Source organism: Heterocephalus glaber, unplaced genomic scaffold, assembly GCF_053883595.1.
Source record: "Heterocephalus glaber isolate CG9 unplaced genomic scaffold, H.glaber_assembly_v1.0 deba00000122, whole genome shotgun sequence".
NCBI lineage: Eukaryota > Metazoa > Chordata > Mammalia > Rodentia > Bathyergidae > Heterocephalus > Heterocephalus glaber.
The window spans coordinates 3,479,303-3,503,630 of NW_028258138.1; the positions used below are offsets into that span (position 1 = coordinate 3,479,303).

The 24,328-nt window shown below is 55.6% G+C and overlaps 1 protein-coding gene across 1 annotated transcript in view; it reads left to right on the forward strand.

Moving 5' to 3' along the window:
• The first annotated feature begins 4,433 nt into the window (after positions 1–4,433).
• Positions 4,434–24,328, forward strand: part of Umodl1 (uromodulin like 1) — a 46,491-nt gene continuing 26,596 nt past the window's right edge. Inside the window, exons 1-6 of the mRNA XM_087181766.1 lie at positions 4,434–4,509; positions 7,905–8,177; positions 14,649–14,777; positions 14,872–15,002; positions 15,902–16,088; positions 17,160–17,297. Of these exons, the coding sequence (XP_087037892.1) occupies positions 4,434–4,509; positions 7,905–8,177; positions 14,649–14,777; positions 14,872–15,002; positions 15,902–16,088; positions 17,160–17,297 (934 nt within the window). The remainder of the gene's footprint in view (positions 4,510–7,904; positions 8,178–14,648; positions 14,778–14,871; positions 15,003–15,901; positions 16,089–17,159; positions 17,298–24,328) is intronic.

The following is a 24,328-nucleotide window of genomic DNA, read 5'->3' on the forward strand; positions in this document are numbered from 1 at the left end:
GGAAGACCAGATAGGCACACTATTGGCTTTATGACCTCAGATTGTCCTTCTCAAGGACCTGGAAGCCATCACTTCATCATGCAGACACCCAGGGAGTCAGCATCCCTACATCCCTACCTCCCAGGCTCTGTGGGGGCAGGAACCAGAGCTCCTCCTGCCCTAAACGGGGCTCATTTTTCCTCTGGATTAAAGCAACTCACACAGATAATCATGAACTACCACACGAGTCAGGAGGAGCCACATGTGAATGGCTTGCTGCTGCCTTCTTTCCTTCCCTTCCTCCTCTTTTTTTTTGAGAGAGAGTCTCTCTATATAGTCCAGGCTGGTCTTGAACTCACTATGTAACCCAGCCTGGGCTCAAACTCATGGCGATCCTCCTGTCTTAGCCTCCCGAGTGCTGCAACACCACACCTGGGTATGCCTTCTCTTCCTGAGGACTCGTCCTTGACCACCTCAAACCTCTGTGTATGTGTGGCTGTGTCCAGCTGGTGTGGAAAGGGGGCAGCTTCCGGTCTTGCTGCTCCCTTTATGCTGATTCAGTACTAAAATGCATTTCCTTCTAGTCTACCTATGTGCAGAGATTTTCTGTGTGAGAACAGAGTTTGTAAGGAGCTGGAAATGCTGCCAGGCCTCCCTTGATCATCACACATGGCATGCATGTACTGAATGATCAGGCTGTGGCCCTTAGCTATGCACAATTATTATGTGCCATTTGAAAAGGGGGTGCTGCGCAAGTGGGGCTGAGTCTTCTGGTCTTTGGGGGACTGAGTCATAAGTTCTTGAGCTCCTGTCTGCACGGGGGTGGCCTGAAGACTGGGGCTGTCCCCCCAGCATTTTGAGTAAGTTTGGCATGAGGCTGGGAGCCTGCATTTTCAACAAGTCAGGAGGTCCCCACACATACCCCAGGAAACCCCTTTGAATTAACTGCAAGTGTCAGAGAGCTGCTTGGATTGGGCTGGAAGCTGGCTTGGATTAGGCAGGCCTCTTCCAAATCCAAAATGTTTTCTATTTTATGAATCACCTCTTCAGCTCCTCAACACCATGGTGCAAACCAGCTGGTTCTCCCAGCTGGGAAGGAACCCAGCCTCGCTGAGCCTCAGGGAGGACAGCTTCTCCCCACCATCACCTGCATAGGCCCTACTTTGTGGTTTAGATCTAGAATGTCCCCCAAATCTCCTGTGTTTAGAGGTGGGGCTCATGGATGATGATTGGATCATGAGGCGCCATGTTCATTGCTGGATTTGTCCAGAGATGAGCTCCTGCCTGAGTGTGCTGTTGGGAGGCAGGGCCTGGTCAGAGGAGGTTGGTCACTGGGTCATAACCTGGATGGCTGTGTTGGTATCCTTGCTCCTTCCTTTTTCTCTGCTTCCTGACAGCCGTGGGGTGAGCAGCTTTCCTCCATCACACCCTTCCACCATGCCACTTCCTGCCTTGGAGCCAGCTGACCATGGACTGAACCTTCTGCAACTGTGAGCCCAAATAAACATCTCGTCCTTTAAGGTGTTATGTGAGGTGTTTTGTCCTAGTGATGGGAAGTGACTAAGACATACACTGACTGGCTATGAATGGAACACAGACACCAGACTCCCAGTGAGGAAGCAGAGCCTGTCTTGAAGTGGTTCCTGTCCTAAGCCCTGGTTGCTCTGTGCCCTGCAGCAGGAGTGTGGGTGGAGGTGTCTTTGGGGGTCCCCGTTTCTGCCAGGACAGCTCTGTGGGAACTGAGTTTCTACCACCCACCTCTCCCTGTCCATCGTCCCCACCCAAGCCCAGTCCTTGGCTTTCACCTTAGACCAGGCCATGGGAGAGGGCAAATGTCCCTCCCTCCTGCTCTCCCTTGGGGTGGTGGCTGCTGTGGGAGAAGACTCTAGAAGGAGCAATTTGCAATGCAAGAATGTGTCAACCCAAGTGTGAGCATGGGTCAGGATAAGTGAACTCCTCTTGAGGTAGGACAGAAGAAATAAAGAGAGGTAAAAAAGAGACAGGAAAATTAAATTTTTAAAATTACACTTTTTGGGGGAAAACTACAGCATCAGGACACAAAAGAGACTCAAACCCTCTTCCTTTCCAGGAATCTCACTTAGACAGCAAATTTCCAGAGGGTCTTAAAGATGCAGTGAACCTCTAACTTCAGCTGCTTCCTTTTGCAAGTGTTTACATGAGAAGGGTGAAAGTGGAGAATCCCCAGGGACGCCATGCAGAAAAATCTGCAACGTTGATAACTGGAGAAAAATGCCTCCTTGTGCCTGCGCGCGCGTGCACGCACACCCACCCACCCTTGTGCTCGTATGGAAGAGAGGCCAGGGGAGAGGCCAAGCTAGGAAGAGACTGCTAACTTTGGGGGTTTTCTGTAAAAGAGAAAGCACGTTATAGTGACAGTTCTGGACAATTCCAAATTACCGTGAAATCCCGTGTGGCCAAATGTCCCATGCTGGTCCTTCCTTGGGTCCGTGGAAGTTGGCCTCATCAGGGTCAGGGCCAGCCAGGGTGCAGAGGGAGAGGAGAGGCCAGGTTCACCCCACACCCTGTGCCCCTTCCCTGGGGACAAGTAAGGTCAAGGGTCTATGTGAGTTTCATGGCAATTTAGAGTTTTCAAGGGTAATAGCAGCCCTGATTTCACTTCCTAAAGCATTCATGTGTTGTAGGAGCAAAGTTCTGAGAAATGGTAAATGCATTGTCATAGTACAGGCTCATCTTGTACTTTTATATTCCAGATTTATTTGAACTGCAAGTAATCTTTTTCTACTTCTTCTTTTTTTTTTTTTTGGAACTGGAGATCGAACTCGGGACCTTGTGCTTACGGGGCAGGTGCCAGAACCACTGAGCTAAATCCCCGGCCCATCTACTTATTCTTTTAGTGCCAATCAAATGGATTTCCTTGAACATTATAGTTTTAAAATCTATTCTTTCACTTGGATTACTCCATGTTCGCAGTGTATAAGGACCACATGTCCTGTGGGGTTTGATACCTGTACAAAAAACACATCGATGCTTTTGACATCCTCTTCTGCTCCCCTCCTTCCCCCTCCATCTCTTGGTTATATTTTTCTTATTAAAACTCTGTTGTATAGCCTGAGTTACAGCACAGTTTGCGATCAGTCTTTAGGAAGCTCTGGCTTTCCATGTCCTCCAGGGAAACCCTCTGCTGTGACTTTGCGCCTTCTTTCTATGTTGCTGTTGTGGCATCTGTTACCTGGCTGCTAACCATGCCAACGCAGCACTTAATCTTCCGGGAGACTCAGGTCCAGGGAGCAAGGGACGTAGCAATGCCAATGCGGGCGTTAGGTAGCAGACCCCTGGGAGAGCTGTCCTCCCCTCAGCCAGAGCCCAGATAGTCTGCATCACCCAGCCGGCCGTTTTCTCAAGAATGCTAACGAGATTTTCTTCCTCTCATATTAGCTGAGTTCTGGTTTTCAACCTCAAACCATTCCCAGCAAAAGCCTCATAGACTGGAAATAATTTGATACGAAATTTAAAAATATAACAGGGTGGGGGGCCAGGGATCTAGCTCAGTGATTTTGCGGCCTGCCTCAAAAATGCAAGGGCCTGAGTTCGATCCCTGTACCAAAAAACCCCAAAAAAACCTCCAGGGGGCTGCTGAGATAAGAAATGCATCACCTGTAATCCTACACCCCTCAAGATGCTCCCTCCTTCCCTTCCCGGGCAGTCCTGGTTCCCCAGCTCTCACGAGAATCTTGCAGAGAATAGCATGAGCCGAGCCCGTTTGGACTTCTCATTATGAGTTTGCTTTTTCACAGCTGTTGGAAGATCTCCTCGATGAGCATTTCTCCACCTACATGGCATCACATGTAGATGTTTCCCAGGAGTTTATTTCTCTCCCTGCGCCTCTCCCATCTATAATTTTCCACTTTAAGTCGTGGAAAAGGCAGAGAGGACACCTGGGAATCCAGCTCCTGCCAGCCTCGGGGGAGGTCCCGGGGCCAGTTGGACCTGACTTGTGAGCCACACTGGGAGCCGTGTGAAGGCGCCTTTCTGAAGCCGATGTACCACTTTGATATGACCCTGTTTTCTCCTGCCAGCTTGGGACGATAGGGTAAATGAATACTCTGGAGCTCATGGGGGCAGTGAGATTTGGGTCTGAAATGCATTTTCTGCATAACAACGAGATGGCCCCAGTGATGTGGCTGGGCCATCAGCTGCTCACCTTTCCTCAGACATGCCATCTGCTTGGAGCAAGAATAGGCTGTGACATGCAGGTGCCCCCAGGGAGACGTCCATGGCTGTGGCAGTCGCTAACGAGCAGGCATAAGGGACTGCTCCAGTGAGCGCTTGCTGTTAGAGCCATCGCCACTGCCCGCAGCGCTGGGGACAGAAGGGCCCTTCCTCCAGGCCCGGTCAGCTCAGGTCCCTGCTGAGGCCTCAGACTGCTGCGGTGGAGGCCCTGAACCCTGCACTGCCACTGCTGCTGTGGGACGATGCCCGGGATGCTAAGGCTGGTGCTGCTGGCTTTGGCCAGTGCCGTGGGGCACAGCTGGGCCAGCGGCCTCACAGGTGAGGGAGCTGGGTGGGCTGCAGGCCATTCTGGGGAGGGGTCCCTAGGGGGGTTTCAGGAGGTCAGCACCTGTGAGACGTGGACAGGCGAGGATGCACCTGCTCCTGGCTAGCCGGGCTGTCCGGAGCCATGTGCAGCAGCAGGCTGTGGGGGTGGGTAGGAGGCTGTCTGTGTGTGCCCCCCCCAAGGGTCCCGTGAGACCCTTGCATCTGGGGCCAGGGAATCACATGTAGATTCCCTGCCGGTGGGTCAGGAGGGCCTGGGGCTACATTCGTGCAGCCATGGGCTGTGGTGGGTCCCTGACCACGCAGCGAACAGTGAGCTCTTGGAGGCTGGAGGCTGAGCCCCCGAGCTCCAGGCATTAGTGTCCTTCGGACCACAGGGAGACCACAGGGAGAGTGGCTGGGGCCTGCCGACCGCCACGCAGCTCCCGAGCGGAGTGCCCACCTCAGCGCCAGGGAGCAGCCTGAAGTGCCAGGTGGTGTGCAGTCCGCAGGGCAGCTGTTAGCAGGCAGCAGCAGGCGAGGGTGCAGCCCTGTGGAAGAGCACTCGCTTCCCACGCACGCGGCTCTGGCTTCCATCCCCAGAACAGCAAAACCAAACAACCCCCCACTCCCCATGCTCCTGGATCCCCAAAACCCCACATTTCAAGGGATTGAGATGGCAAAACTTAGAAACCATTTTCCTCTTAAAATCTCCCTCATTCGGCTGGGCACTTAAAGAGATCCATTCCGCTTCTAAAAGCAACTTCATTTTTGGACTAGTTTAAGATTTTTTTGCCCACTAGAGTAGGATTTTATTTTAGTTGTGCATTTTTTGAGTGACGCTGGCACTGAAGGAGGGAGGCGTGAACCACACAGCTCTGTGCGGAAGGGGTGGTAATGTCAGGGGTCAGCACAGCTCCCAGAAAGGACTTGGGAGCCACTCGAGGACACAAGATGTGCGCCATATTCCCCAGGCCTGCACCCCACTCTCTCCTGGTCCTGAGAGCAGAGATTCTGTGTAGAATTTTCACTGAGTTCCGGGACTGATCCGCAGGCAGGGCGACCCGATCTGTCTACAAGTTGGCATAGCAATAGTTTCACAAGGGACAAAGCAGGGGCATGGAGAGGGTACCATCCATCCTTGGGGTTGGCTGGGCCTCTGGCATGGGAGTGGCTTGCTGCCTGTTGTCCCCAGAGGCCTGTCACAGTGTGCTCTGGGAGGGCTGGAGGCTCTGGAGATGCCAGCGGGCATTGGTGAGGGCAGGGCCCTCACCAGCTCAGTCTCTGGGACCAGAACCCAGGCCAGGCGGCCCCACTGCCACAGCTCTTCATGCGCTTGTTGCATGGCAGGGTCACCCAAAGGTCTCTGCCCTGGGCTTGGGCTGATACTGGGCCTTGGTAGAAGGTAAAAACAAAACAAGCAGGCACATCCCCAGCTTCCCTGGAGACGCTGAGTGCGTGCGTGTGTGGGAGCCAGAGGCTCTCTGGGGCTCAGCTGGGGCCCTGTAAAGAGCAGAGAGGGCCAGGAGGCTCTCGGGAGACCTGAGATTGTGACCTTCATCAACATGGCCGAGGCCTCTTCCTGGGCCCGTTGAAAACATCTACATCTGCCTCACCAGGTTCCTGCTGTAGGGCACCTGTGGCTCTGTCTTGCTCGAAGTGGTCATAAGTCACTGCCCCATTCCTTCTGCTCTTTCTGCCATCCTCACCTGGGCCACAACTAGGCTTTGGCCACACTTGGGGCCATGAGGCCCGCTCCTCTCTAGACTGTACTGTGACCACATTTGCCGAAGCTGAGCAGTAGGCAGCTGCACCCCAGAGACCCAGCTGTGCCCTGGTGTGGCCAGGACGCAGGTGGCCCTGGTGGAGGTGACTGGTGAGGGGCTGGCTCTGGACAGCCTAGGACTCAGCACTGGTATCCACCTGCAGTAGCTCACTATGTGGCCCAGGCGGGTCTTGAACTCATGGCAATCCTCTTACCTCAGCCTCCCAAGTGTTGGGGTTACAGGTGTGCACCACCACGCCCAGCTTGCTTAAAATTTTGAGACTGGGTCTCAGTAAGTCACTAAGTAGCCCAGGAAGGGATCAAACTTGCAATCCTCATGCTTCAGTCTCCCAAGGTGCTGGGCATACAAAACAAGCACCACCATGCCTGGCTTCTGCTGTTTGTTTTTCTGTTTTTAGCAGTCTTTGGCATTTCTTGGCTTGTAGGGGAGTCATTCTGATTTCTGCTTTCATCTCCACATGGCCCTCTTCCCCTTGTGGGGTGCCTTCTCCAAATTCCCATTTTTATAAGGGAACCAATGATATTGCACCACTGGGCCCCAACCTCCGACCTCATTTTAACTCGGTGACCTCTGTAGACCTGATCTTCAGTCAGGTCCCATTCTGAGCTGACCCCAGCATGTGCTGGGGGAACGCAATTCTAGCAGTTTCTGTGACATAGGGTGACAGATGCCCTGGTGGTGGGAGGCTGCCCGGGACGGGGGCGTGGAGAGTAACGGTCACAAAGGCTGAGTTTCCTGAACAGAGTGATTGCACCTGTGAGGGGAGGGGACATCGGTATGCAAGACCCGGCTCCAGGCAGGAGGAGCTCAGGGCCCCTGGGGGGAGCGAGATGCTCGATCTACGCTACAGCAGAGGTGACCGTGCCCTCCTTCAGCCAAGGACGTGGGCACAGTCAAAGCGACCTTTACTATCTACAGTGTATGAGGTGTGACCAAAAATATGGTGTGTGTGTGTTTAAGTAAAGAATTATTACAGTAAACACACGTTGCCATGAATCCCTTCACAAGCCCCGCCTCGCTTCAAACACCCTCCTTCCATCATCCTCGCCCCTTCCTGCAGCGGCTGTGGAGTCCTCTTTCCTGAGTGTCTTTAGTTTTGCTGTCCTGGCTGCCTCGATGTCCTGAATCAATTAAAAACGTTTCCCTGGGCCGGGGATTAGCTCAGTGGTTCCACCTGCCTAGCAAATGCAAGGTCCAGAGTTCGATCCCCAGGACCAAAAAAAAAAGTTTCCCTTTCGTGGTCATTTTGACCTTGGGGAAGAGCCGGAAGTCACAGTGCCAGATCCGGTGACTAAGGTGGATGAGGCCCCAGCGTCATGTTTTTACGAGTTGCCTTTCCATGGGATGGCACTCGACAGCAGCAGTCACCATATTTCTGATCACACCTCACAAAGACGCTCAGGAAGAGGACCCCAGAGCTGCTGCAGGAAGCGGCCAGGACATGGGATGAGTGTGTGTGAAGTGAGGAGAATGGGCTGGAGGACGATCCATGTCTATTACTGGAATAAATTTTTAATTTAAATACGCACCATATGTTCCCATCAGCTCTTGCAGGTGACAGAGTCTCTGCAGTCCTCTCCTGCGCCCTAAATATTTGTTGGCCTTCCTTTTCCTCCTGACACCCTCTCTCCCCTCGGCCCTTAGAGACCGGCCTCTCCTTGCTGAGCTACCAGCTGTGCAGCTACCAGGAGACGAGGACCGAGCAGCGGGTGGAGGCGGTGCAGTCGTCCCACGTGACCTATGTGGCTTGCGGTGGCTGGATCCCGTGGCGGCGGTGCCCCAAGACCGTCTACAGGACCCAGTACCTGACGGTGGAGGCGCCTGAGGCCAGGAACGTCACAGCCTGCTGCGAGGGCTACGAGCAGCTGGGCGTCTACTGCGTCCTGCGTGAGTCGGGTGGGCCGGGGTGGGGCCGGGGTGGGGCCGGGGTGGGGCCTCCCCGGGAGGGAGGGGTCTGTGGTCTGTGGTCCCCGGCAGGTCCTTTGCGGGACTCCAGATTTCCCTTCCCAACCCCCGGTTTCTGGCGTCCTGGGTCAGGAGCGGGGATCGGATGTAGGGTTTCTATCACTGACTGTACATCCAGGGCCCTGGGATGCCCGCGCGCCCCGTGCTGGAGCTGGCCTGGCCCTGGCCATCTGGAAGCTCCTCCAGGACTCCAAATGCAGAGGCTGAGAACAGCGTCGCAAGCTCTGTGGAAGTGGCACCGTTTCTCCTCTTTCTCCTCCCTCTCTTTGGTTTTTGTGGTGCTGGGATCGAACCCAGGGCTTTCGCGCTGTGCGACATCCTCGGCACTTTTTCATTTTTTTTTAAAATTAGAGACTGGGTCTGGCTAAGTCACTCTGTTGCCCGGGCTGGTTTTGAACTTGCGGTCTTCCTGCCAAAGCCTCTGAGTGCTGGGATGACTGGCGTGCACCACCACGCCTGGCTCTGCCTTTTCTTCTGAAAGGCTGTAGTGACCTTCGGGCCTCGGCTGGGATCCTAACCTGAACCCAGCAGAGGCAGAAGGGGCCCACGGGCCCCGGCCTCCTGCCGCCTGGGCAGGGCCTGGTTACCAGGGCGACCGGCCTTTGTCATGGAGAAGCCTGTGCTGACCCTTTGCGGGGATGGCCGTGTGAGCGTGTGTGGGTGATGCTTTGTGACTCTGGGACAGTGCCAGATCAGATAAACCCTGCAGCCAGAAGGTCCTGCTCCCCGTCGCACAGAGAGGGACAGGAGGGGTGAGGTGAGGTGTCAGTGGGGTAACCCGAGGTGGGAGGGCCGCCACCCCAGCCTGCAGAAAACACCAGCTCGAGGTGCTGAGTGGGACCCCCAGGACGCATCCCTGTGGCTGGAGGTCAGGCTGCGGGTGACACCCGAGCCTGGGCCCGTGGGTGGCAGAGCCTTGGGTCAGTGCAGGCTGGTGGAGCCCTCTCCAGTGCGTCCCTCAGGCCCCGTGTGATGCCACGAGGGTGGCGGGGGGGCGGCCCTGCTGGTCCTGGTGAGCAGGTAATGGTGTAGACCATCAGCCAGGAGGTTAAAGGCCACCACAACCACCAGCGCCAGCGCCACCTGCACCAGGAGGAGCCAGGAGGAACTCCATCCTGGGTTTCTGTTGTCTCCTGATGGGGGCACTGGTAATGACAGGCCGTGTCCTGCCGGGTGCTGGGTCTCAGGTGTTCATTCCTATCCTGGCAGCTGCCCTTCTTGATGTCCCTGACCCCAGGGCTGGGGGCACCTAGGGGCTGGCCAGCAGCCAGCAACCATCCCCTGCCCTGGGAGTAGCCACCTTTAGGGACCCTGCACTGTGACATGGGTGTGGGCTTTGCAGCCAGAATCTAGCAGAGCAAGGATGCACCAGTGCCTGTGCCCCGTGCCCCGTGCCAGGCCTCCTTCTTCCTGTCAGCTGCTGTCAGGGCCAGTGAGGTCACAGGGCAGAAGACCGGTGCGTGTCCCTGGCAGGGCAGATCCTGGCCCCCTCATGCCGCCCTCTTGGTCCCCCTCCACCACCTGCCCTCCTTCCCCTCTCCTGGGACTTCCGCCCACTTGCAGAGTTAGCACCTTTAGGCAGGGCAGCAGGGCACTGGGGCAAGGACTTCCAGTTAGAGTCCCAGGGAGGGGGAGGACCAAGGCCTGAGCTGCAGGTGACTGTGTGGCAGGTGCCAGGCAGGGCTGTGGCTGAGGGAGGCTGGGGCCAGGACAGTGCAGGGTCCCCTGGGATCTTAGGAGGGCCAGTCGGATAGCAACAGGGAGGCAGACAGGAGCCCAGGAGGAGCAAGGGAGGGACAGGAAGTCAGTCCTCATGTGGGTGCCTTCTCAGGACACAAACACCTACAGCCTAGCCCACAGAGACACAGCCCAGGAGGGGCTGTGACGTGGCCCGGCAGGCACCCAGGAAGGGCAGCTGGGGACGCCTGGGGATCTCAGCCAGAGCCAGTCTCCAAGCTGCCCCTCGAGAGGTGAGCGCTTACAGTGTTTGAGGAAGGCATGGGTGAGGGTGGGAGGAGGACATTTCGGGTTGTCCCTGAGGAAAGTCCCTGTGGGGGGGGGGCGGCACCCAGCCTCCTAGAGGGACCAGCCCAAGCCCCTGTCTGCTGCAGGGAAGCATTGACACACTGGTACGGGCAGCACAGCTGGCCCGTCGGTGTAGCTTCTTGATCAGAGCATGTTCCCCTTCACTTGGAGACACCTGGCGATAGCCTGGCTCCTCTGAGCTGGAGATGACATCTCTCTGCATGAGGCCAGCTAAGAACTGTGGCTCTGACTGGTTTAGATGGAGGCAGGGCCGGAGCCGGATCCAGCAGACGTCCGGGAGGACAGAGAGGAGGCCAAAGCCACTCTCCGCTCTGTGACAGGGCATCTGTGGTGCCCAAGACCCTTGTCCCCAGGCAGCTGCGAAATGCTGGCTCCCTCCTCCCCTCCCACTCGGTAAGAACGGGAGAAGGCTGCGAACAGGCCGTGACACGACTTCTGACCGTGCGAGTCCGGCCCTCAGAACCCAGCGACAAGCCACACATGATTCAGAGAAACTGTACAACAGAATCACAGACGTGAACTCAAAAGCTGCAGAGTTTGGGAGCACAGAAATAGCAAGGAAATTTCCCAGAGGCCTCCATCTGAGAACAACCCTGGTGAATGCTCTCCCCTGGCCCCCGTGTATGGCAGGGAGGTGGCCCTGGTCAGGACCCTCCTGGCCATCTCCCCACCTCATCTTTCATGCCAATAAACGTTTGTCCTCTGTGGGAACCGAACGGCCACAGGGCGCCACCTCGTGGGACGGACCCTTGTGTGTGAAGCAGCTGCCTGCCCCTGACATTTAGCTGTTTCTAATTCTGATTGTTGTCAATAAGGCTGCGTGTGGTGACCAGCCTAGGGCGCAAGTCGGGTTGTGTACTCGGGACCGAGGGTCTTGGTAGCAATGCACGCTGCGGTGTCTCCATAGCACGGACTCACGTCTTGGGGGACTCTCCTTCTTTGGGGGGTCTCCAGGACCTCTGAGCTCCCCACCTCACCCGCAGTGATGCCCCATTCTGCTCTCCAGCGGCGGGGTCCTCCACCTTGGCGCCCCGGCTGCTGCTGCCCAAACAGAAGCCCAGGCTGTCGTCCCGCTGAGCCGTGGTCACCAGCTGGGGTGACCGTGCTAGGCAGCCGTCTCTTGAGTCAGGGAAGGAGAGGAGACTTGAACTTCCCCACAGGCCTGCAGGGACCGGAACCGTCAGCTATCCTTACACAGAGACAGACTTGAACTCCAAGGCCGCACCTGTCTCTTCTTATTGAGATAAAACTGCTAGTTTAGAATCAGTCTAGATTTGCAGAGAGGTGGGAGGTGCTGCAGCGGGTTCCCCACACGCTCACTGAGTTTCCCCAAATGTCAGGATCTTCCTTGTCCCAGCCAAGGACCCAGCCTGGGCTGCAACGGTTTCTGAACTAGAGCTTCGTTCGGCGTTTGCTGCTCCTCTGTGGCCATCTCTGTCTCCTCTCACAAGAGCCCTGGTGCTCATGAGGGAGCTGGAGCAACCACTTCCGGCTCTGGGGACCGGCACCCTCCTTATCCTGCACACAGGGCTGGTTTTCATGTCCCGGGGCCACTCCGTCAAGCCTTTTCACCTGACCAGTTCCCCCGTGTGTTCTGTGACTCTCAGACATTTCCTGCCCTTTATGTTTTTGGTTTTGTTGAGTCGGGGTCTGGCTATGTAGTTTAGGCTGCTCTTGAACTCACTATGTAGCCCAGGTTGGACTCAAATTTATGGAGACCTTCTTGTCTCAGCCTCCTGAGTGCTGGAATTACAGGTGTGTGCCACCACGCCTGCTAGACCTTTCTAAGACCTCCCTAAGCCCTTTTCCTCAGAAGCCCACCATGGCCTCCCCAGCCCCTAGCCAAGGTTCTGGTGGTCACCAGGGCCACCATCCTCACAGGTGACTCCATGATCTCAGGCCTTGTGCCTGTGGTCCCTGCACCTTGCTTTCCTGGAGTTGCATCCAGCTGGGTTCACATAGACCAGCCTGTGAGTGGCCACAGCCAGGCACCGGGCCTCAGCTGACCCCTTGGGTGGACGGCAGGGTGCCAGTGGCATCTAGCAGTGGGGCAGGCTGCTACTGCTACTGCTGCACACAGCGGGGTCCTGGCCCTTCTGAGCTGCTTTCCCCAGGAAGGGAGCCAGCAACTGCCTTGGAGCCCCCTCCCCTGTACCCTGTGCCCCCTTGCTGCCTGCCAGCCCATCTTTGTATACTCAGGGTGACCCCTGGGCATCCCCACCACCCACTTGGGCACAGGGCAGCCTTCCCCGGACCACCCCGCCCCCGCCCTGTGCTCTCCAGGCTGGAGACAGTCCCAGCAGGTCCTGGGAGGAGGCAAGCCTGGCTGTGGTACCCACGTGGCTGTTGGGGGCGCTAGTTCTTGATGCCAGTGTTGCACATTCTCCCTTCTCCCCAGCTCTGAATCGCTCTGCAGAGTTTGCATCGAGACCTGGGCTCTGCCCGACGGCAGCACTAGAGGCACCCGTCTCCTCGTGTAGCTCAGACACTGACTGCCCTGGACTTCAGAAGTGCTGTCCCCAGCAAGGGGGACACCTCTGCATGGCCCCTGCACTCCAAGGTAGGGCTGCTGCGGGATCTGGGGAAGGCCGAATGTCACGAGGCATGCAGCTGGGTGCAGGTGGGCCCTGGAGCCTCTGGAGTGCAGGGCTCTCGTTGCTCTGGGCTAGGAGACCGTCCTGGTGAGCAGAGAAGCCAGGTGCCTGTGTGCCAGGGACACCAGGGAGCAGCAGTAGCCACGTCCCCGCGTGGCAGGTGGCTGCTCTGTAGACATCTCGGACCTGGCACCCTCCCTCCACGTCCCATGGGCAGGTGTGGCCAGCCCAGTGTGCATGTCTGCTGGTCAGAAGTTTCTCCTGACCGGGCGTGGGCTTGGACCATGCGTCAGCCAATGCTCAGGGGAGGGCATACAGACCACTAATGTGAGAGCCCCTCAGGATGTACAGTGAGTGCTTAAAATGAAAATGCACTGCAGTAAATACACACTCACACAAGTCCCTCTCAAAATCCTCCCCTCCTTCCCACACACCTATCTCACTGTGCTCGCCGCTTTCTGCTGCAGCCCTGGAGTCCTCTTTCCTGAGCGTCACTGGGAGATGTGATAAAACATACAGTGACTGCTGCTGCCAAGCGCCATCCAACAGAAAGGCAGCTGATAAAAACATGACGCTGTGTCCTCATCCATCTTAGTCACCGGATCTGGTACCACATGACTTCCAGCTCTTCCCCAAAGTCAAAATGTCCATGACAGGGAAACATTTTAAATCCATTCAGGACATCGAGGAGCCAGGACAGTGCAACTAAAGACACTCAGGAAAGAGGACCGCAGAGCTGCTGCAGGAAGTAGCAAGAATGATGGGAGGTGTGTGCTTGAAGTGAGAAGTATTTGGAGAGGATTAATGACAGCATGCCTTTAACTGTAATAAATTTTTAAAAATGTGACCATCCACCAAATTTTTGATCACACTCCATATATGTAGATGCATCACCTATAACATATAAGGTCATACTAGTGCAGCGTGTCATCATAAAGAATGGTGTAAATAAAACCATAATACTGCGAATTACTGTTCCAAAGCACAGCTGGCTTTCCACATCCAAGGGTTCTATGTGAACACTTGGCATTTTATATGAGGTTCTTGAGCCTTGGATATTTTGATATCCCTGGAGAGACCTAGAATCGGTCCACCAGAGACACCATCAAACAATTCATATGCACATCATATGTACTGTATACAGAGTCCGCACGTCAGGAAAAGAAAACTTGTATAAATGTTTTAATACTAAATATGTTGAGACATCAAGAGATTAATACAAGTTACCTTTGTCCTTTGCAATGACAAGAGCTGCTCAAGGTGGTGGCCATGAGCTCCCAGATGTTTATTAGTGCGGTGAACTGCTGCTTGGGTGACCTTTGTCACTGAGAGAGCTGCATGTGCGTTTTCAATTTCGTCTCCAAGGGCCAGCAGTGCAGTGGATTTTCTGTGACATATGACATCCTCTGGGGTCCCCCATCTGCTGAAAACAAAACCATACTATTTTTCTTTTCCTGAAGTATGTATGCATTTTTTGGTGGGCTCTGTAGTATTAATACACATTAATATAATATATAGTCATAAAGTAATAGTATAAATGATATCAAGTATAATTATACTACTATGTATTCACTCTTCTGTTAGACTCTTCATTATGGGACATATGTGATGTGTTTTATAGAGCATCCTATGGTTGTCATGCACAATATCCTGTCAGGTAGTATGTGGTATTGTCTACGTTATACTATCTGATGACAGTAGTACAGGTCACGGGCTAGTGTGCAGTGATTGTGGATGTCGTTGTTGTGTTCTTCGGTGACAGGGTTGCAGGACAACTGGCCTCTCTACCTGAGGACGGTCCCCTGCACCATCATAGACGGGCCCACGGGGTTAGTGGCCATCGGGAGGGAGGAGGGCACAGCGGCCTGGGGCCCCTCCCCGCCCCTTGCAGGTACTGCGTGGCCTCCTGCCTCCCAGGCCAGTGTCCCCTTGCCTGGGGGCCCCTGTGGCCCTGCCCCCAGGCTCCCATCCGCATTGCCCTCCAGACGCAGGTGCCACAGCAGAGGGGAGCCTGGTCAGCTGGTACAATGTGACCATGCGGGTGAAGACGGACTTCAAGGACCTTCGAGGAGCGGACCCTGAGCTCCGGAGCCACTCGCGCCTCCTCTGCTCCCTGGTGGGTATGATGTGATGCAGGCCTCCCGCCTGCTTCCGGCTGGGTGGACCCTGTGCTACCTGCGGGAGGAGCTTTAAGTGGGCGAGAGAGGGACCCCGGATCCCGCACCCTCCTGTTTCCCCGTGGAGACGTGGGTGGGATGGCACAGCCTGCCTTGGTTTTGGTGATGCGCCTGGCTTCCCGGGGCTGTGGGGTCAGGAAATCAGGCTGCAACGCAGAGCGGAGGGAGCACTTGACAGGGACGCACTGTGACTCGAGAGACAGTTAGTGGGACCCCCCCACTCTGGTTCCTATCCCTCAGTCCCCGGCTCCAAGACCTGGGGTCCTGGCTTGGGCAGGGTGGGGGGTCCCAAGGGTCTGGGGCGATTTCAGTGTCAATGTCCTGTGGCAGAGCCACCAGCCAGGTGAGTGGGCACACACTCACCCACTGCGCTGGCCCAGAAAGCCCAAAACCGAGGTACAGCAAGGCAGGCTCTTCTGGGGATGCTGGGCCTCTCTCAGTGACCCTGGACAGCTGTCCTTCTCTGAGCCTCCACTCGGGTGTCTGTCTCTGCTCAAGTTGCCCTCACGTCCGGACATCAGCCTTCCTGGATCCCAGCCCACCCTAATGAGTTCATCTTGCCACATCTGCTGCAAAACCATTCCCAAATAAGGCACATCCCAAGATGCCAGGGCTCAGGGCTCCAGAGTGCCAGCTTTGCTCGGGGGCACAGTTCAGCTGAGAATGACAGAGGTTGCCAAAGCTTAGGGGATTCTGGTCACAGGCACCAGTGCAGCACTGTGTCCAGCAGCCCTGCGTGTGCAGCAGTGCACGGCAGGGTGTAGCTTCCCTGACCTCAGCCTCCTTTTCTGTCTGGGGCGCCCTGCCCCCATTTGATGCCCTCCTTCTGGCTTCACAGGTCACCAGTGCCTTGCAGCCACTGGACTCTGCCGTCCACTACCTGGGCTCTGCCAGCGGGGACAGTTCCACCACGGTGTCACAGCTGCTGCTTGGCCTGGCCCAGCCACTGTCGGTGGCCAACGTCTCCGCCCTGCTGGACGACATCATGAAGCGTGTGTGTGAAGTGATGGGCATCCAGGTGAAAGGTTGGTACTCCTTGGGGCCCTGCAGTGGGGCCCGGGCAGCCCGGGGGGAAGTGGACTCTGAGGCCAAACCAGGATGGCGTACGTGGAGGGAGATCAGGTTCAGGGGCGAGGACTCCCCAGTTGAAGTTGTCCTTGCCTAAGCGCAGATGCGGCCTTGCTCCTGGAAGAAGTGATCTGGCTGCTCTTTGGTTTTGCTTTGGTCTACGTCAGGGATTGGCACCCAGCTTGTGGCAAGGGCCTTGGGCCCATGTGGCCTCAGCGCCAGCAGCTAAGCTCTGCCTCACTAGCACGAAGCAGCCTCTGAGGGACCCAAGCCAGAGGCTGGGGCACGAGCTCCGCCCCCTGCAGCAGGTGCAGCTGGAGGCTCCTGACAGGCGGCTGCTGTCGGCTGGGGCACTGCAGGTCACACGTGATGGTGCCAGAGTCAGAGCCTCAGGGCTGGCATTTGCCTTCCTCCAAGAACCACGGATGTTCTTGAGAACCCAACTGGGGCTTTGCAGGGGATGAGGAAGAGCCAGTCCTGACTGTCCCGACTGTGCCCTTCTGCTGGTGGTCACCAGGCCCCTGGAGGCTGAGACCCTACTGCAGGGTGTGGCTTTGGAGGTTCAGGGAGGGTCTGTGGGAGCAAGACTGGGGCTGTCATAAAGTGGGGCAATCTGCACCTGGGAGTGTCCATCCACCTCACCCGTAGGAAGTGGGAACGTTGCTCGGAGACAGGCGACCACTGATGGATGACTAAGCAGCAGGAATTTGGGCCAGGGAGGGGCTAGTACTTTCGGGTGACCCGGAAGTATATTTGCACCCGTGCTTAGATGCACCTGGAGGGGGCCTGGCTCTGCCTTGCTTCATCCTGGGCGCAGAGTGGCTTGGTCTGAGGTCAGTGTCCGGGATTTATCCTCGGGCCATTATTTCAAGGCTGCTCAGGCTCAGTTGGGCCCCAGGCGATCTGCTCAGCTTGAGGCAGCTCTGGAGCTGAGCTTCAGTGGGGAGCATTCAGGCCAGTCTGAAGCAGGCAGCTGGAGGACGAGGGAGGGGCTGAGATGGAGTCTCACCGGGCCTCTTCCTCTGTAGATGTGGATGAGTGTGTCTATGCCGGGCTCCATACCTGCTCCCAGAGGCAGCGGTGTCTGAACCTGGAAGGCTCCTACCAGTGCATCAGTCCCCAGGCGCTCACCTTGCCTCCCCCAATGCTGAGCCACACCAGGGAAGGTAACGCGGGGCTTGGGGTGGAGGGGACAGCGCAGAGGTCCCTTTTAGACCTGATGCCGTGGATCACAGAGACCTCTGCCTCTACCCATGAGGGCCACAGCCCCTGCTGGATGTGGGTGCTGGGTTCTCCGGTCCGCTTGGGGCTCCTGGCCAGCTGTGCTTGCGCGGTGCTTCTGTGTATAGCTGGTGCTGTCCCCGGGGCAGATGCATGCAAGGGTAGACCTTGACTTTGATCTCCGGCAGGAATTAGCCACGCGAGGCCTGTTGAGCATGGCCTTGTCCTTTCTGGAGGTGCCGGAGGTGAGAGGGACATACTCCTGTTTATGCTGCAGCTGCAGACAGAGCTGGGGCGGTGCTGGCTTTGCAGGGTGACATGAGCTCCCTGTAGGGCACCTGGGCGGGACAGCCTGGTCTGGTGTGGCGGGCACATGCGGTCGGCACCTGCTGTCGGGGGCTGACAGTCAGGTGTCACTGTGTACAAGGGTCGCCCCTTTGCTCGGTTTCACTTTCTCATGATGATCAAAATAGTAAATGAAAAATTCTGGAAATAAACAGTTCCCAAGTTTTCAATTACAATGGATCCCAGAGCAGCATACTGAGATCCTCTCCCCATCTTGCTCGGCTCAGGATTCGTGCCCATGTCCTGTGTTTGCAAGCCAGGTACACAATCTTCCTGATAGGCACATAGCAACCACCTTGGTCATCAGCTGAGGCTTGGATGGACTTTGCTTCCTCTGAAATACAGTGGACCCTTGACTTAGGAACTCAGTTGTTCCCGAGGGCTGGTTGTAACTCAAGTTGGTCAGTGAAGGCTCAGGAGCCTCTACAGCCTTCACAGTCTCTCTCCTGCACACCGGCAGATCTCAGCGTCCTTAGAGAGACACCGGCCCAGGACTTCTCACTTAACCCCACACAGGAAAGGATGTTGTCATGTTCCTTCCAGAGATCTTTAAGGTTAAATCTGTATCTGAGACCACCCGGAAGCACAAGTGATCAGCATCCGGGTTGTAACTCAAGACTTTGTTCGGAAACTAAAACTAAAATTCCGGTCATAACCCAAGTTGTTTGTACGTCAGGCCGGTTGTAACTCGAGGGTCCACTGTACTTCCTCCTACATCTCGGTTGCTGCTCATCCTCTTTAGCCACAGTGCCCTCCCCTTTCACGCGGGATTTTACCTTATTCAAATCCCGCTGCAGATGTAGTTTTGTGTCTTGGTTTCTTCACTCACCGTTGTATGAGAGAGTCTCCAGGAAGCACCCTGGCACTCGCAATGGTAGCTTTTGGTGTTGGGGTAGCAACAGTGTTCTACAGCAGTGACGTAACACTCAGCTATTTCCCCGCGGGCGCGTTCCGATTCATTCAACATTCTGCTATGAAGATGCTAACTTTAACCTCAGCATGTGGTTTAGAGAGTGCCCAGGTTGGACCTGGAAACGCCTGGAAGGTCTGCCTGGGGCCGTGCGCCTCCTTCCCCTCAGGAGCCCATAGCTCTGTGTGGGGCCTCCAGCCGTCTGCCGCCTCCACGGTCCGCAGACTCCAGGCCCTTTCTTGGGAACACAGATTGGACTCAGTCATTTTTAGTCTCATCAGAAATCTGAAAAACGGTTAGGCTTTGTTACCAGTGGTCAAGATTGCTGCCTGTCTCAGCCTTGCTCCCTAGCCCCGGAGATGCACAACGCCTTCCAGACTGAGGGCCTCGAGCTGGCCGCTGACACAGACAGGGCAGCCACACAGGGCCCGGCCACACTTCCAACAGCACGGGCGCAGATCTGGTTTCCAGATCGGAGACTCAGGGTGAATTCCGATTGCACACTGCAAAGGGACCAGCATGTGTTTTAAATTTAGAAGCTAATAGAAATGAGCAATCCGGTGGAATGGCTCAGGGGGACAAGTTCTTGGAAAATACAGCACAAATTTCAGATATTTTTCTTGTGAAATTAGTCACCCAATTAAAGACACACAGGCAGCTCGATCCTTGCCCAGATCAGAAATGGGAAGAAACGCTGCGTGGTTTGCACTCTGTGCTTCAGGCTTTGGGGACCACAGGGTTCCCTGATGTGACTGCTGCCAGCTGAAGCCTGCCAGATTTTCAGCTCCATGAGGAGAAGCCTTCTGGGCTCTGGCTGGGGGGGGTGTGCCCATGTGAGGAGCCAGGGCTGGCACTGAGCCCCAGCCCAGTTCCCCCAGGTCCATGCCCGCAGCTGTGACTGGCTTCATGTGAATGTCAGGTCCTGGCTCCAGTCCAGCCCGAGTCTCTGTGCCCCAGGCCCGGTGTCAGGCCAGCCCGAGGGAAGAAGGGACGAGTCCATGGAGAGGTCACGGGAGAGGCAGTGTCCCCGGTGCTCTCTCCAGGTCAGAAACGTGAGCCCAGGCCCACAGATGGGCGGCTCTGGTGCGCTTCACCCCGAGAAGTGCCAGGCCTCGGATTTCTGTTTCCAAGCCTAGGACTGGGAGTGGCAGGGAGAATGGACTCCGAGCCTGGGTTTCAGGGTTGTCCATGCCACCGTGGCCCTTAGATCAGGTGCAGTCAAGAACGAAGTGTTTGTAGGGTTACTGTTTTATTTTTTTCTTAAATTCTTTTATTGGTACATTTTAGGTGAACAGTACGTTTACATTTATTACTGGGTCCTTGTACCTGTACATTATGTATCTTAGCTCTTATTTTTCCCCATTGCCTGTGTGCCCTTCACCCCCTCCACCTTTCCCTATTTACCTAGACTTCGTTTCCATTTTTTTTCTTTCTCATAATTTTTCCTTTCCCTTCTTCCCTTTCCCCTTCCCCTCCCACCACTCCTACACCTTTGGACCTTTTCCTATTTCAAATTATCAATTATTCTTTTTAATCATTTTTATCCTTATTTACACTTTCAGTTTCTCACCCTAGAGAAACTATTCGGTATTTACACATGTGTGTCCTATTTATTTCACTTAAGAGGATGGCCTCAATATGCATCCACGTAGCTATAAATGTCTCTCGTTTCTTGTTCTTTATGGCTGAGTAGTACTCCATTTTATAAAAAAACCACATCTTCTTCATCCAGTCTCCAGCTGATGGGCACTTGGGCTGTTTCCAAGCTTTAGCTATTATAAACTGTGCTGCTATAAACATGGGTGCACATATATTGCTGTGGTATGATTCTTTTAATTCTTTGGGGAAGATACCCAGCAGTGGAATAGCGGGGTCAGTTGGGACCTCTAGCCCTAGTTCTCTGAGGTATCTCCACGCTGATTTCCACAGTGGTTGCACCAGTCTGCACTCCCACCAGCAGTGGAGAAGGGTTTCTTTCTCCCCACACCTCCGCCAGCATTTGTTATTGGTTGATTTCTTGATAGCAGCCATTCTTTCTGGGGTGAGGTGGAATCTCAGTGTTTTTTCATCTGCATCTCTCGAATGTAGGGTCACATTTTAAGAGGGATACCAAAAAGCTAAAGAGTAACCAGGGGAGGGGTGCTGGCCAATGGAGGGCCCCAAACCAGTTCCAAAGGCCTTGTCCCGGGACACAGAGTCAGAGGTGGAAGGAATTGTTCTGATTTTAAAACCTCTCTGGTGGCACGGTGGTGCACACTGTAATCCCAGCTCTCTGAGAGGCAGGGGAATGCAAGGGGAATGCAAGGTCCATGCCAGCCCAGGCATCTCAGCCAGACACTGTCGTAAAATAAAAAAATAAGAAAAGAGCTGGGGCTGTACCTCAGTGTGAAGGCCCTGGGCTAAGTCCCCAACAGTGACACACACACACACACACACACACACACACACACACTCAGTCTCACATCTGCCCTGCAGAAGCAGGATTAGCCCAGGGGTGTCAGAAGGTGCTCAGTTTTACAACAGTGCAAGAAGAACCCACCCACAAGTTGTGTGGCCCAGCCATGGGGCTGTGGCTTAGAAATCTAAGACTTGGGACACACACGAGTGTCCCGCGGCCGCAGTAACAAAGGCACTCCCACCCTTGTGGCTCAGCAGCAAAAGCATGTTAGCAAGGATCACTGGCCAGGCCGAGGCCTGGGCAGGGCTGCATTGCCTGTTTCTGCCTCTTTGCCTTCTGGTGGCTGCCAGTGCCCCTTGGCTTGTGGCCCCACCTCCCTCTTCAGCCAGCTTCTGTGCTCTCTATGCTCTTCATCACAGGTCCTTGCTTCCCTGGGCCTTTGATAAGGACACTTGGGATTGCACTTCGGGCCACCACAGATTGCCCAGGACAATCTTCCCATCTCATGATCCCTAACTTGATCACACTGGCAAAGACCTTTTTTCCAAATAAGAGTCCCAGAGACGGGGACCTGTTATCTCAGGAAGTCATTGTCCAGCCTCGCCTGGTGGGAGGATGGCTCAGGAGTACAAGTGGACTTGTCCGGAGTCGTTAGACAGCCTTGGCATTACAGCCTGGCCTTTCTGGCCCTCAGCTTTGTCTTCTGCAAAACGGGGACCATAGAAGAGCCTCTTCTTGAGGACTGTGGCAGGAGTAGGTGGGACAGTGCAGCTGGCGCATGCAGGCCATGGCATGGCAGGGCTGTGACTGTTGCTCCAGCCTCGGTGGCGCGTGGCTTGTGTTTCAGGAGTGGTGCTTTGGACCTCACGGCTCCCAGGCCGTGCCCCTGCTGTAGGCAGCACTGCTGGGGATGTTTCCATGTGCCCGTGGGGACCGCTGTGAGTGTGAACCTGTTGCCAGGGTTGGTGGCTGAGTCAGGGCGTGGCAATTGCTCGGGAAACCCAGGGCCATGTGAAATTGCCACTGTTGTAGGTGAGAAGTGGCTGGAGGGGCACTGCTGCCGTGGCTTAGATCCAGATGTCCCCAAGCCTCACGGGGTCACGGGGGGGCCTTCCAAGGTGATTGGATCATGGGCGTGCATTGCCACCTGGCTTGGCAGGACAGGGACAGGCCGCCTGCTGTCGCATGCCAAGTGCCGTGTCAGAGTGGCAACAAGGAGGCTGGGGCACAGCCCAGGCAGGGCCCCGAGCTGCTGCTCAAGCCTTCACCCGAGTCTCCACTCGCCCTACTTTCCTGTTTTGGGGGTGTCCTGCCATCCTGCCTGTCGTGTGTTTTCATGGCACAAAAATAAAGCAGTTGGTGCTTTCAGCAGATGCTTAATTTGATTGATTGAGACAGGGCCTTGCTCTGTAGTCCAGGCTGGACTTGAACTCACTGTATAGCCCAGGTTGGCCTCGAACTGGTGGAGCGCCTCCTGCCTCAGCCTCCTGAGTGCTGGGTCTGTACAGTACAGAGCGGAATTGAGTCTTTGTGCTTAGCTTCCCATCCTCGGAGCGTGGTGAGGGAACAGCAGGAATGGGCATGAATGGCAGCAGTCCTGTCCACTGAGCCAGGGGGCATGTGGGCTCCCAGGGATTGATCCCCATCTGCTGCAACGTGGGGCTGCAAGGGAACCATGGAGAACCAGATGCTCAGGTGGTTTATGAAAGACAGCTCAGCGCCTGTCAGGAGGAGGAGACAGCAGGGCTGTGTAAGTGACAGTACTGTCATTGGATGCTACATCTGCTTCTGAGCCTCTTGGTAGCCAAGGCAAAAAGGGAAATGGGTTGCATTGTCTTTTTTGTTGTTTGTTTTTGGATTTTACTGAGGAAGCATACACATGTGTTTGGAAAGACAGAATGTTTTCATGATAGTAGAAAGCATGAATCCTATGAGCCCTGATAGGAAGGGCTTTGGGAAACCACATAGTTTGAAATTATTTGTTCTTTACTATGGTTTTACAAAGGATTTTTTAAAAGTTCCTCATTGCTTTTTTTCTTATAGAACTGCGACTCTGATGCATACTCATTTTGGTGGCTTGACTGAGAGCCACCTACTTTTTTTGTAATTTCTACTCCCACCTTCCTGCCAGGAGTCAGATTTTTCATCTAAAATAGAGCTTTCGTTCTAGCAGAGTCCCAAACAGAAGGGGCTGCTCCCCTGGCTGGCTGCCTGCAGCTTGTTTTCCTTTCTCTGAGACAGGTTCTCCCTGTGCAGCCCAGGCTGGCCTTGAGCTTGGCAACTTGCTGCCCCAGCCTCCCGAGTGCAGGGGTGACAGGCGTGAGCCACTGCCCAGCCACAACTTGTACGTGACAGGAAAGCACATGAGGGCCACGCGGGCCACCCGGCCGGAGCCGGAGGCCTCTTCCTGACGGGGGCCTCGGTGCATAGGGGTCAGCAGCCCGGAGCCAGTGCTGCGGCCATGACCAGCGAGGGTGCGGCCAGAGGGGCCACCTGTGGGGTGACGCTGTGGGCAGGATCCACAGACCGCGCTGGCGCTGCGGTAACCACACAGTGCCCACGGAGCACGGCTGTGCGCGGTACAGGCCACGGCACACGTGGGCCGGCCCTGTGCTGGCTTCGCTTTCTCCTCCTTCCATTGCAAATACACCCTCACCTCGCCACCCTCCAAGGTGACCCAGGGTTTCCAAAAGACCGGGGTGAGTGTGGCCAGATGAATGGGTTCTTAATTGGGAAAAAGCAAGCATCGCCCTGTGTTGGTCGCCGTGGGTGACGAGCCTGCGTCTTGCCTTTAGGAGGCCCACGTGTCTGCCTTCTCTCTGCTCCCCTAGCCTGTCTCCCCATCCGCGACCACGTGGCCCTCAATGTCACCAGCAGCAGCTTCCGGGTGTCCTGGAGCGTGAGTCCTTCTCGGAGCCAGGACTTTCTTGTGCAGGTGTACCGGGGTGAGCAGCTGCTCCAGGGCGCCTGGCGCAGTGGCCCAGGCCTGTGGGTGACCGGGCTGGAGGCCGGGCAGCTGTACACAGTGAGGACCAGCTACCAGGGCTGCGGGGCCAATGTCTCCACCGCACTGAGCATCAAGACTGGGAAGGCTGGCCAGAGTTGTGTCACCTCCTCGGGTGATATTCTTCCTGTCCCAGGTCTCTGGGCCCCAGCACATCACTCTGTCCTCCTGTTGTTGGGACAGCAGAGGTGGCTGCCCACAGCACACTCTGTCCCCTGTGGGCTTCCCACTCTTGGCCTTTGCATCTCTCTCTTTTTTTTTTAAGTCCTTATTCTTTTATTTTTTGGTACTGGGGATTGAACTCAGGACCTTGCGCTTT